General features: G+C 41.6%; 1 protein-coding gene across 12 annotated transcripts in view; it reads right to left on the reverse strand.

The window, feature by feature from the left end:
- CTPS2 (CTP synthase 2) overlaps positions 1–13379 on the reverse strand; it is a 165164-nt gene that overhangs the window by 147324 nt on the left and 4461 nt on the right. For 9 of the 12 annotated variants that reach the window (XM_030573674.1, XM_030573665.1, XM_030573700.1 and 6 more), the window contains 3 exons: positions 10971–11040; positions 10195–10251; positions 5125–5330 (listed from right to left, as the gene is read on the reverse strand). In XM_030573674.1, the coding sequence (XP_030429534.1) occupies positions 5125–5330; positions 10195–10251; positions 10971–10972 (265 nt within the window). In that variant the 5' untranslated portion in view covers positions 10973–11040. Of the gene's footprint in view, positions 1–5124; positions 5331–5650; positions 5749–10194; positions 10252–10970; positions 11041–13379 lie in introns of those variants that run through there. The other 3 variants (XM_030573709.1, XM_030573715.1, XM_030573720.1) reach the window with 3 other exon arrangements.

Consider the following 13379-nt stretch of genomic DNA (forward strand, 5'->3'; position numbering starts at 1 on the left):
TAGACCACCAGACTAGGGGGATGAGGTGCACAAGGTTTTCTTCAGGCAACTAACAGAAGTTACTAGATCACAGGCCCTGGTTCTCATGGGGGACTTCAATCACCCCGACATCTGCTGGGAGAGCAATACAGCAGTGCACAGACAATCCAGGAAGTTTTTGGAAAGTGTAGGGGACAATTTCCTGGTGCAAGTGCTGGAGGAACCAACTAGGGGCAGAGCTCTTCTTGACCTGCTGCTCACAAACAGAGAAGAATTAGTAGGGGAAGCAAAAGTGGGTGGGAACTTGGGAGGCAGTGACCATAAGATGGTTGAGTTCAGGACCTGACACAAAGAAGAAAGGAGAGCAGCAAAATATGGACCCTGGACTTCAGAAAAGCAGAATTTGACTCTCTCAGGGAACTGGTGGGCAGGATCCACTGAGAGAATAACATGAAGGGGGAAAGAAGGCTAGGAGAGCTGTCTGTATTTTAAAGAATCTTTATTGAGGTTGCAGGAACAAACCATCACAATGTGTAGAAAGAACAGTAAATATGGCAGGTGGCCAGCTTGGCTTAACAGTGAAATACTCGCTGATCTTAAACACAAAAAAGAAGCTTATAAGAAGTGGAAGACTGGACAAATGACCACGGAGGAGTATAAAAATATTGCTCAGGCATGGAGTAGTGAAATCAGGAAGGCCAAATCACACTTGGAGTTGCAGCTAGAAGAGATGTTAAGAGTAACAAGAAGGGTTTCTTCAGGTATGTTAGCAACAAGAAGGTGGTCAAGGAAAGTGTGGGCTCCTTACTGAATGAGGGAGGCAACCCAGTGACAGAGGATGTGGAAAAAGCTAATGTACTCAATGCTTTTTTTGCCTCTGTCTTCACGAACAAGGTCAGCTCTCAGACTGCTGCACTGGGCAGCACAGCATGGGGAGGAGTGACCAGTCCTCTGTGGAGAAAGAAGTGGCTTAGGACTATTTAGAAAACCTGGACGAGCACAAGTCCATGGGGCCAGGTGCGCTGCATCCGAGGATGCTAAAGGAGTTAACGGAAGTGATTGCAGTGCCACTGGCCATTATCTTTGAAAACTCATGGCAATTGGGAGAGGTCCCGGATGACTGGAAAAAGGCTAACGTAGTGCCCATCCTTAAAAAAGGGAAGGAGGAGGATCTGGGGAACTACAGGCCAGTCAACCTCACCTCAGTCCCTGGAAAAATCATGGAGCAGGTCCTCAAGGAATCAATTCTGAAGCACTTTGAGGAGAGGAAAGTGATCAGGAACAGTGAGCATGGATTCACCAAGGGCAAGTCATGCCTGACTAACCTAACTGCCTTCTATGATGAGATAACTGGCTCTGTGGATGAGGGGTAAGCAGTGGACGTGTTATTCCTTTACTTTAGCAAAGCTTTTGATATGGTTTCCCACAGTATCCTTGCTGGCAAGTTAAAGAAGTAGGGGCTGGATTAATGGACTATAAGGTGGATAGAAAACTGGATAGATTGTCAGGCTCAATGGGTAGTGATCATTGGCTCCATGTCTAGCTGGCAGCCGGTATCAAGCAGAGTGCCCCAAGGATCGGACCTCGGGCCGGTTTTGTTCAATATCTTCATTAATGATCTGGAGGATGGCATGGACTGCACTCTCAACAAGTTTGCAGATGACACTAAACAGGGAGGAGTGGTAGATACATTGGAGGGTAGGGATAGGATACAGAGGGACCTAGACAAATTAAGCCTGATATTCTATGAAGTATGGACCCAGGGGGATTGTGCAGGATCATACTCAGATGCTTAGCCCATGTCGCTGCCAGTGTCACAACATCCAGGCTGCTAGTTTTAGTGTGCTAACTCAAGCAGAGCTATTGTTTGTCTGCCTAGCCAGGCTGGGAGGCATACTCGCAGCTGCAGTGTAGACATACTTAGCATTGCTTGTGCAGTTGACCATGGTTCTATCATTCTCCTCTGACATACCCATTGTGGCCATTTTGGAAGCCTGAGGTCCCTTGGATAGGCTACGTTTGGTTTGTTTGGTGCACTGCTCCTGCTTCACTTTGGGAGCAAGTGCCTTTTCTGGCCTCAGATCTGTCTCCCGAGTATAGAGCCCATCTTTTCTGATGCAAAAATACACCTCTATACAGCCCCTCAATACACTTCACTTTAGGAGCAAAGAGAAACAATTGAAGCACTTTTTACCTCTGGGCTCTTTTGGCATTTATTCTGCTATAGCAACGAGGACTGGCCTGCAAAAGGGGGAAACCTTTGCAATGAAATTTTGTAGATCATATTAACATATCATGTTTTAGATATACAATTGAAATTGTTTTGGTTCATTTTCAGCCCTTGAAGCTCTGGAGACAAAAAGAACTGGAGTAGTTTAGATTCACTGAGAGAAGCTAAGCCTGCACCCAAAGTCAACAAGTTTGTCTCTGCCTCCAAAAACTGCAAGGTAGACTAAAGACCCACAGCCAGAATTTGCCTAAGAAATGTAATTTAAAATACTACTATTGGCAGGAGGTACATTTTTAATGCTGTGCACAACTTATTTTATGATGAGCAAATCAATGATGTGGCAGAGGATGCAAGTAGTGTTTTCCTTTATAAATCTGGACCTTGACCACGTAAGATTTGGATAACTCATCAGCAATTTTTTTTCAGACATCATGATCAGCTCCATACAAGAAGTATGAAGAACTGTATGTAATCAAACAAGCTTTAAAACTTCAACTCGTAAACATTTACAAAACTCCAGTTTTCGGTGAGAGACTAAAATGTACACTCAACTAATGCTAGTGGGTTGTGAGATGCTTTCCAAAGCTGGCTGGTTAGCAGCATAGCCACATGCTTTTGGCACCTACATGTATTTGTCCCAGCCAATCTATTCTAATTTGTATTATTTAATTCATGTCTGAGGTGTCAGGTTCAAGTCTCTTTCCTAGGTGTTTTAGGATATCAGAAGGATATCGGAGTTTTGTCTAAAAGCTTGACTAAGACATGTTGGTAGATCCTATTATGCTGTCTTTACTAAGCCACTAGCCAATAATATACACATTTGCCCTTGTTTGAACTTTTTTGCCTTGTTTTCAATCCAACTGACCTCATTCAAACCCAAATCTCCTTCCGACAGTCCTTCTCTACACAGGACTGGCATTTAAATTAACAACAAAGTTGGGTCTGTTGACAAAGTCAAATTATACATATTTAATTATTTAAATCTCTTCTTGTAAGCCTTATGACCCCTTAGTTATTGATGCTGCTCTTTGAATACCCTCCAATTTGTTGATATTTGGTACTGAGGTGCTGAGAACAAAATGAGTGGCGTGACAAAGTCAGGGTGGACAGCTGCAAGAGAGTGGTGGAAGGCATGTATATATGTAAGTACAATAAAGGCCCTTTTTCTTATAATCTGAGAAGGGGTTACCTCAGGCCTGAGATCTTTACAAACTCTTCCTCTAATGAGAGAGTGGGAGGAGAGACAAGCTGCTGCAAGGCTAGGGACAACGGGGAGAGAGGCTTCTCCAGGCTGAGAGGATGTTCTCCTCCCTACAGAGGAAACAACCAAATCTGAGTGCCTGTTTAGGGGAAGGACTGACATCCCAGAGTCAATAAAAGGAAAACACCCGTAGGCCCCCAGAGAGGGAAGCAGCAGGAAAAGGTATCTCCCTTTATTTTTTGTTTGTGAATTTGACTCTTTTGTTTGGTGGAGGAGCACTCCTTGGGCCTGCCCCAAGGCCTACCTTGAAAATACACCTCTACACCGATATAACGCGACCCGATATAACACGGGTTGGCATATAGCGCGGAAAGAGCGGGACTCCGGTGGCGCTTTAAAGGGCCCATGGCTCCGGTTGCTGCAGGGAGCCCTGGGCCCTTTAATCACCACTGGAGCCCTGCCACTGCTACCCCTGGGGCTCCAGCAGTGGGGCTTGGCCAGCGATTTAACGGGCCCAGTCTACCCATAGTCAACGGAGCCTAGAGCTCTTTAAATCACTGCTGGAGCCATGCCGCCGCTACCCTGATATAACGGAGTTTTACCTATAACACAGTAGGGATTTTTGGCTCCCGAGGACTGTGTTCTATCAGGGTAGAGATGTATTGATAAATAAACACAGAGCGGGAAGACAAACTATATCCAGAGTGAGGCTGATTTACTTCAGGCCCTGCCACTGCCAGAGGGGGATGTGCTAAGCCCAGTGAGACAGAGGAGGTGCCTGGGCACAGTGGGTCAAATTCTGACCTGTTACATCTGTGCAATCCCACTGATTTTGATTTCACATTCTAGGTACTCTCTCATCTATCCTGTGTTAGAGAGTCCTTATTACCTCTATGACGTGATGCCTATGGAAGAGCAGCCCAAAATTCCATGGGCCACTTTTTGTCACTATACTGCATTGTAAGATCATATCTAACTGAGCTTATGGCATCACTGCTTTCCAAGTGGTTCCTATCCCCTAAATTTGTTGTTCTCATTGTATCAGGGTTTATATTTCCAAACTGAATCTCATATTGTTATATCCAGGCTCTCTAGACCCCTTTGTGTTATTTCTCTGTCTTCACAAGTGTTCACAGAACTTTCAAATTAGGTATAATCTGAATTAAACTAATTGTTGCTTAACCTTACCATGTATTGTTCACTACTGATGGCATTAAATAAAACCACATTTAACACCAATATCTCCAGCAGTCCACCACTTCTATATCCCCATATTATGTCTCATTTCCTTCTGTTATCTAGTTTTCACTCTGGATGGTAGTATTCATAAGCAAGTGAATATGAATTAATTTTTCAAGTAACATTTTTGGAGGGCACTATATCAAATGCTTTACCTATCAAGTTGAGACAAAGATCAGGCAAAGTGAACAGCAGGGAAAAAGTCCTAACAGTGCGGTCTAAAAGATTGTGGAATACCTTGCCAGCTGAAGTGGTAGAAGCCCTTTCACTTGAGTTATCATAAATTAAACTAGACAATGCACTTGAAAGTATGCAGTAGGGAGCAATCCTGCACTGTCACACAGATGGACGGGATGACCTGATAATAAAGATCTATCTATAACTTTTCAAAAATATTATACATTTAAATTCTGTTTATGAAAATAAAACTTAATTGAACTTATGCATGCAAAAGAAACAGCATCACTCTTCATACCGTGCTCATATGGTGAGAAAGTTCCAGCATCTATATTAATATAAGGATCAATTTTGATTGCAGTGACTCGTAGACCACATGATTTTAATATGGTGCCAATGCTGCTTGCAATGATTCCTTTGCCAATGCCTGAGATGACACCACCGGTTACCAGGATGTACTTCATTGGAAAATGAGTAGCAGCACATAGGTCTCGAGTTGGAAATCTAACAGTGACAAAAAGCACATTTGGTAAACACACATTTATCCTTACAAATCACACTAAATCAGCATGCAGAAAAGGAAAGCCAAAATGAGCTTCAGAAACTAAAATATCAAAATTAAATATAATCACAATTTTGGACTTTAAATCATTTTAAATTTAAAGTTTTTTAATGACTTCATACATGTTCTGCTAACTTCAGTTCAAGGATTTTTCATTCCGATGACATTAACCACAATACATTTTACCTTTGTCTGACAGTTCTATCTTTAGAGGAAGAGACTGAACTTTTGCAGGACTATCCAAACCAAAAGAACCCCTCACCCTGCTTTCCAGCTGTTTTTCATTCCCCCAGAGCTTATCATGTAGCCACTATTCTTCCAGAGGGCTTGCTGTCCCCACTACGCCCAAGAAGCAACAGACTGGAAAAGGAAAATGGAATCAGATCTTCCACAGAACAATGCATGACACTACTGATAACCAGTCCAGAACCTTTTTCTTACATATTTACCCCATGAATAGATACTGAAAACAGAAAACAATAATTTGAAGACTTGCAATCTACTGCAACGTAAAAAGACCGTGTGGTGATGGAAAAGCAAAGTCTCAGATTTAAAAGAATATCATAAATATAATGGTAATGTAATTCTGGATGATTGCACTTGCACCAGGGGTTGCTTCAGTTTCCTGGAAGTTGATTCTATCCCAAGACTAGCCAAAGGACAGAAACACTGGCCCATGGGACTGCTGGATAGTGATGGCAGACTCTCAGAACACGACTCTGGGGCACCTGGGGCCAGAGCTGCGTCCACCCTGAAAAATGATGTATTGTGGATTTGAGTCTCAGTTGGACTTTGGGCTTGGACCCAACCCCATTGCTGGGTCTTTGGGCATGGGTCCTGAGGGTTTACTGGCCCAAGTCAGATAGATTTGTGTGTAGATAGATGGGGGAGTTGGGCTCAAGACTGAGAACAGACTTTCCCTGAAGTGTAGACATACTCTGAGTGTCCTGACCCCCATTTGTCTAGGTTGGCATTCTGCCACAACCTCAAAATATAGCATAGTCTAGTGGGTTGTGCATTGGGCTCAAAGCCAGGAACATGAGCTCTAAACCTGACTGACTCTGACACTAATGGCCTTCAACAAGTTATACAGGGCATGTCTATGGTGCAAAAAATAACCCCATGGCAGCAGGTCTCAGTCCGAATCAACTGACTTGAGCTCACAGAGCTTTTGCTATGGGGCTATAAATAGCAGTGTAAATGCTCCTGCTCAGGCTGGAGCCCAGGTTTTGAAACCCAGCAAGCAGGGTGGATCTCAGAATCCAGGCTCCTGCCTGAGTGAGAACATCTACATTTCTATGTTTAGCCCCATGAGCTCAAGTTAATTGACCCAAGCTCTGAAACTTACTGACAAAGAATTTTTTTCTGCAGTATAGATATACCCCTCACCTGTCTATGTCTCAGTTTTCCCATCAGTAAAACTGGGGATAACACAAACATTTCACTCTCAAAAGACATTGAAAGAATTAATTTATATTTATACCATATTTTGAAAATTAATATGCTATGTAAATGCTTATCATGATGATGATATCTTGATTAGTAGAAGAGGTAGACTACCACATTTAAGAGTTTTCTACAGTTTATTGTAGTATCATCATCTTACTAGTGTATCATCATGCATACACAATAACTGAGCTTAAGAAACAATACATATCTAAAGCCAGGTCTACACTAAAAATTAGATTAACCCAGCTACATCACTCAGGGGTGTGAAAAATCCACACCCCTGAGAGATGGCCTGCCTTGTGCAGGAGGTCAGACTAGATGATCATATTGGTCCCTTCTGACCTATGAGTCTATGAGTCTATGAGATGTAGTTAAGATGACTCAACCCCCAGTGTAGACAGCACTAGGTCAAAGGAAGAATTCTTCCACTGACCTAGCTACTACCTCTAGGGGAGGTGAATTAACTACAGGGAAGGAAGAACCCTCCAGCAACTGTAATGAATGTGCTGCTGTAGCATTTTAAGTGTAGACATAGCCTAATTCCTACTTAACTTACCTCTTGAAAAGTAGGCTTTTTGATTAGTAGCTTCGTTATATACAGTTTCAGAGAACTCCCTACCACCATCAACTAACAAATTCAAAAAAGAAGACCTCTGTAGGGTTCAAAAGCTTGTCTCTGTCACCAACAGAAGTTGGTCCAATAAAAAATATTATCTCACCCACCTTGTCCCTCTCTTATCCTGGGACTGATAAGGCTAAAACTACTGTTTACTGCATGCTGTATGACAGTAAGGTTTAGACATAAACAAACAAGCTAAATATGAGTCAACAGTATAATACTGTTACAAAAAAAGCAAACATCATTCTGGGATGTATTAACAGGAGTGTTGTAAGGCAAGACACAAGAAGTAATTCTTCCTCTGTACTCCACTCTGATTAGGCCTCAGCTGGAGTATTGTGTCTAGTTCTGGGCATAGGTGCCAACTCCGTGTGTGCTCCAGGGCTGGCGCACTGGTGGGTGCTCTGCACCCACCGGCAGCTCCCCGCCCCTACTGCCCCAGCTCACCTCCACCTCCTCTCCTGTGCGCACCGCATTCCTGCTTTTTCCCCCTAGCTCCAAGCGCTTGCACCACGAAACAGCTGTTTTGGCGGCAAGCATTGGGAGGGAGGGGGGAAGAGGGAGAACGCGGCACACTTGGGGAAGAGGCTGGGCTGGGGTAAGGATTTGGAGAAGGGGTCCAATAGAAGCAGGGAGGGGGCAGAGTTGGGGCGGGGACTTTGGGGAAGGAGCTGGAATGGGGGCAGGGCAGAGGTGGGGAAAGGGTGGAGTCAGGGTAGGGCCGGGGGTGCGGGGAGCCACAAGCACCCACCGTCGCTGGGGAAAGTTGGGGCCACATTTCTGGAAAGATATGGGCAAATTGGAGAAAGTCCAGAAAAAAGCAACAAAAATGATTAAAGATCTAGAAAACATGAACTATGAGGGAAGATTGAAAAAACTGCTTTTGTTTAGTCTAGAGACAAGGGGACTGAGAGGGAACTTGATAACAGTTTTCAAGTACATAAAAGGTTGTTATAAGGAGGAGGGAGAAAAATTGTTCTTCTTAATCTCCGAGGCTAGGACAAGAAGCAAAAGGCTTAAATGCAGAAAGGCCAGTTTAGGTTGGACATTAGGAAAAACTTCTTGTCGGTGTAGTTAAGCACTGGAATAAATTGGGTAAGGAGGCTGTAGAATCTCCATCACTGGAAATTTTTAAGAGCAGGTTGGACAAACACCTGTCAAGGATGGTCTGGAGATAATACTTAGCCCTGCCATGAGTGCAGGGGACTGGATAGATGACCTCTCAAGGTCCTTTTCAGTCCTAAGATTCTATGATTTTGTGAAACAAAAGCAAAAGACATGCTTATATAGCACAATTAAGCCAGCTTGCACGGCCTAGTTTTTATTTATTTTACTTAACTTAGACCATTACAGTTATTCATAATCAATATTGTGAAGGTTGTGTTTAAATTTAACTTCATGAAGGTAGTAAAGTGCTATATAAGTGCTAAGATTTTTTTTGGTTTTGTTTTCATAACAATAAGCAGTACTGACATTTATGGGAAATTGAAATGAAATTATTTTCTTTTTTTTTCTTTATTTGAATTTAGATGTGACCAGCAAAAATCTTAGGCACATGACTGACACTTAAATTCACATATTACACTGTAAATCTATTGTATCAAATGACACTTAGTATTATTTTTGTTTTTAATGCAATGCTATTTTGTTTTATATAAAAATCCTAGAATTCCATGAGTGACAGGTGCCTAATAAAATAATTTATATTTTAAATTTTCTCTCAAGTACACAGCTTGGTCAAACCTCTGCCTAGAAATCAGTATGCCTACAGTAATCTTCTTATTTGTTAATACTGTGCAAACACCACACACTTTGGACCACAGAGAAATTGCATTAAACTGAAGAAAAGCACAAGCACAAGTACAAAAAACATTGACTAACAGAGCCCTTTGCTTTGAATGACAGTGAGACTATAAGTTCAATATATAGACTTTGTGTTCCTAAGGAAAAATCCCAGTCAATTCAAAATCGGGTCTTAAAGGACAGTCGGCTTAAAAATTATGGGCCTCACTCTCTGCTATGTTGGTTATTTCCCTAGAAGGGACAAAGAAACATTGTGAGTCTGAACTCAGAATGTCTTCAACCTTCTTCCATCTAGCAGGGGCACATGCCCCTACAGACAGGCTGACGGTTCAAACTCAAAAACCTGTGTATGTTTGCATCTGCCAGAGGTATCGACCCATAAAGGCTCTGTGTCTCTGCACTGTTTCCATGGCTCCTACTTTGTCTCAAGAGTTCTCCAACTTTATCATTAATTTATATGATTTTATAATTAATATTTTATAATTTTGAAGGATCTTTTGTTTTAAGATTAAAAAATAAACCTTATTTTCAGCACATTTTCTTTACTTCTTCTGTCTAAGAATCAAAGATCTGGTTTGATTACTCTGCTCAGTATCTCACTGGAGAACTGACATAGGAAGTACAACAGGGCTAATGTACTGGACAAGAGGCAAATGAAATGGATTCATCCTTTTATTAAGACGTCAGAGATGAGTTAACAAGTACCAGACTGTCATTCAGAACACATGCTACACAGCAGATAGATGTGTCGTGTTCAGAAACCTCCTATCCTCTAAGATATACAATAATACAGAGTTCAAGGACATATTACAGTGAAAAGATGAAAACTACAGTATTTGTAATATTTCCATATTAAATATCAAATAAATCCAAAAACATTGGAACATGCAATAGCGATCAAAAATATACAAGAAGCTATATCTTCAGAACGCTACCTTCTTCCAGCTGTAAGCAGTGCAGACCTTCCCAACATTACAATGTCACAAATAAGCCTGCAAAACAGACAACAATAGGCACTAGTATTTATCCAAATCCAACACACAAGCTGTTTAAAAAACAGTGAGATGTATTTTCAGATGGTTCCTAGGAAACACAGATGTGTACAGCACTTGTTAACACAATTCACAGTTTTGCATATAATTACTAATGCTCTTAAAACTTAAATAAAGTCTCTACAAGAAGGGAGTGTGTGTGTGTGTGTGTGTGTGTGTGTGTGTGTGTGTGTGTGTGTGTGTGTGTGTGTGTGTGTGTGTGTGTGTGTGTGTGTGTGTGTGTGTGTGTGTGTGTGTGTGTGTGTGTGTGTACACAAGATAAAGCTTTACAATCCTGCCCAATAAATACTCTATCAGAGAGAGCCTAACAACAAATAGTGCTTTAAAAGAAGTCTAGTAATTAGACCATGGCTTAACATATTACCAGATAACTACTAGCCAGGTGCCAATACAAAAAATGAGGTGAGGAGTCCACCAGCAAAGTTTACCATCCTGTAGTAGAACTACCCTGAGAAGATACTGTGTGGAACTCCCACCCTAAGCCGCAACTTCACTGCTGGAAAGAACCAGGGTGGTGGGAGCTCATCATGTTGGATGTTCCATAGATCTGTCAGTTGTGGATGTCTGATCAATTCAAAGCTCTCTCCCAGCATCCTCCTCTGGCTGAGGAATGGGAAGAAGGGCAGGTTGTCACTTTACCGCTCTCAACACAGACTCACATGTGGGGCAAAAAAAAAAGTTCCCATGGGATCAATGCAGGCCTGGTAATGATTTGGTACAGAGCAAACACTAGTGGAAAAGAAAAAAAATAGTTCCTTTACATTCACATTTGAAAAAATGTTAACTACAGAAGGCCAGAATGACAAAAGACAAATACAGAAATGAAAAATTTAGAAGAGTGGAGTACATGAAAATACATAATTCACAACACAAGCAAACTCAGAAAGTATTAAAGCAAACTTGTACTCTTATTGCTCTACATGATTCTTGTATCAATTCTGTTTTTCTGAGATAATTCCACAAAAGAACTGGCCTGAAAAGATAAACAAAAAAACAAATCTAATGCTTGTAGCAGTAACAGTACTGCTGATAGGCAGAACTATTTATTGGCACTCTGGTGAAAATACTTGCAAAAGGTATATAACACTAGTATGAACCACAGAAGGGACGTCATGCTGTGATCGTCATTCTCTGGTTCTTAACAATTTGCATTTTTTAAAATCCCCTTTTTAGTGTCTTAGAGGCAATTTCACTTGCTGTGTACACAACTGCAGTACTGTATATACAAGAAACAGAGTAAAACTTGAAAACAGCGCTAAAAACAAAGCTTCTAAGTTGGCAATGCGGTGCACAAAAGCTGACCTCTACGTCCACGCAGAGCCCTGCTGATATCAGTGGTGTTCTGCACAGCTTCAGGGTCTATCTAAATAGAGTAACTTGCAAGACTGGCGCGTAAATGTCAAAATTTTCACTCATTTGAAAAATAAGTGAAATCAATTTTACTTTACACATTAATTTTCGATAGATAGATAGGTAGATATTCTCTTTTCAGGTCACCTTCTATTTGTCCTTCTACTTCTGCCTGGATTCGCCCCTTAGCCAAAACATACATCATTCCACTGATGCTGATCACCAGAAAGGGAGCAGGTTTCTTGCTAAGCAATGTCCCTCCTAATGTTTCAGAGATGGCCAACCAACAAAGTGCAACAATGTAAACAAATAAATATCAATAATAATAATACCCAGCTGTTATGTAGACCACAAAAACTGCCTCACAGATGGCAATTTTAAATTGCTCAAAATATTTTAAAAGATTGTTACGTATTTAAACCTATGTGAATGTATACATATAGATAATATTTTATAATGTTTTGAATACTTTAAATATAGTTCACACAGTGGGATGTATACCTGATCACAAAGCTTATGCACAGGCCCAGAAAAGCCACTCCATCAGATAAAATGTCATTATTGTAGCAATATTAAAACAAGGGCTTGAAAAAATTAATTGACATCTACTGCCAGAGACTGACACAAAATTCTCCCTCAACCAGTGAGCTGCAGGGAAAACATCCTGGCCAGTACAGCCACTTATAGCTGAGAAGAGGAAGAGTGCTAGGATTTCTGCCAGCAAAAGTGGGGACTCCATTATTCAAAATATAGTACAACCTCAGAGTTACAAACAGCTCAGGAATGGAGGTTGTTCGTAACTCTGAAATGTTTGTAACACTGAACGAAACCTGACGGTTGTTCTTTCAAAAGTTTACAAATGAACGTTGACTTAATACAGCTTTGAAACTTTACTATGAAGAAGAAATATTTTGCTTTAACCATTTAATGTATGTGAAACAGGAACAGAAACAGTTTCTTTATCTTGTCAAATCTTGTATTTAACCTTTCTCTCTCATTTTTTTAGTAGTTTACATTTTTTATTTATTTACTTTTTGTCTCTGCTGCTGCCTGATTGCATACTTCCAGCTCCAAATGAGGCATGTGATTGACTGGTCCGTTTGTAACTCTGGTGTTTGTAACTCTGAGGTTCTACTATATCCTCTGATGAGTAGTACTGAAATGTGCAAATGACTCTTCCACACAGTCATCCCTCCTCTGGCTGATAGGAGAAGAGGGAAGAGTCTCTAATACTGTACTCCAAGGGTTGGCAACCTTCAGCATGCAGCCCATCAGGGTAATTCGTTGGCAGGCTGCGAGACATTTTGTTTACATTGACCATCTGCAGGCATGGCACCCTGCAGCTCCCAGTGGCCGTGGTTCACTGTTCCCAGCCAATGGGAGCTGCAGGAAGTGGCTGGCTGCTGCAGGGGGCCCATGCCTGCATAGGATCAAAATGTCTTGTGGCCTGCCAGTGGATTACCCTGATGGGCCGTGTGCTGAAGGTTGCCAACTCCTGTTCTTCTCCTTCCACAGTCTCCTGGTTGTTCCCTCCATGAATATCTCTACTGTCTGTTTCTGCTCATCATAGCTTTCCAAATCATCTGCACAATGAAACTAAACAAATTTTTTTTCCATCACCACTTCTTCCCACCTTCTGACAGCAGCAACAAAATGGACCTGAGTCTTATCATTTTCAATCTGTTAATCCTTAGGAAAGCTATGAGCTACGAGCAAAG

Source organism: Gopherus evgoodei, chromosome 1 (genome assembly GCF_007399415.2).
Source record: "Gopherus evgoodei ecotype Sinaloan lineage chromosome 1, rGopEvg1_v1.p, whole genome shotgun sequence".
NCBI classification, from domain to species: Eukaryota; Metazoa; Chordata; order Testudines; family Testudinidae; genus Gopherus; species Gopherus evgoodei.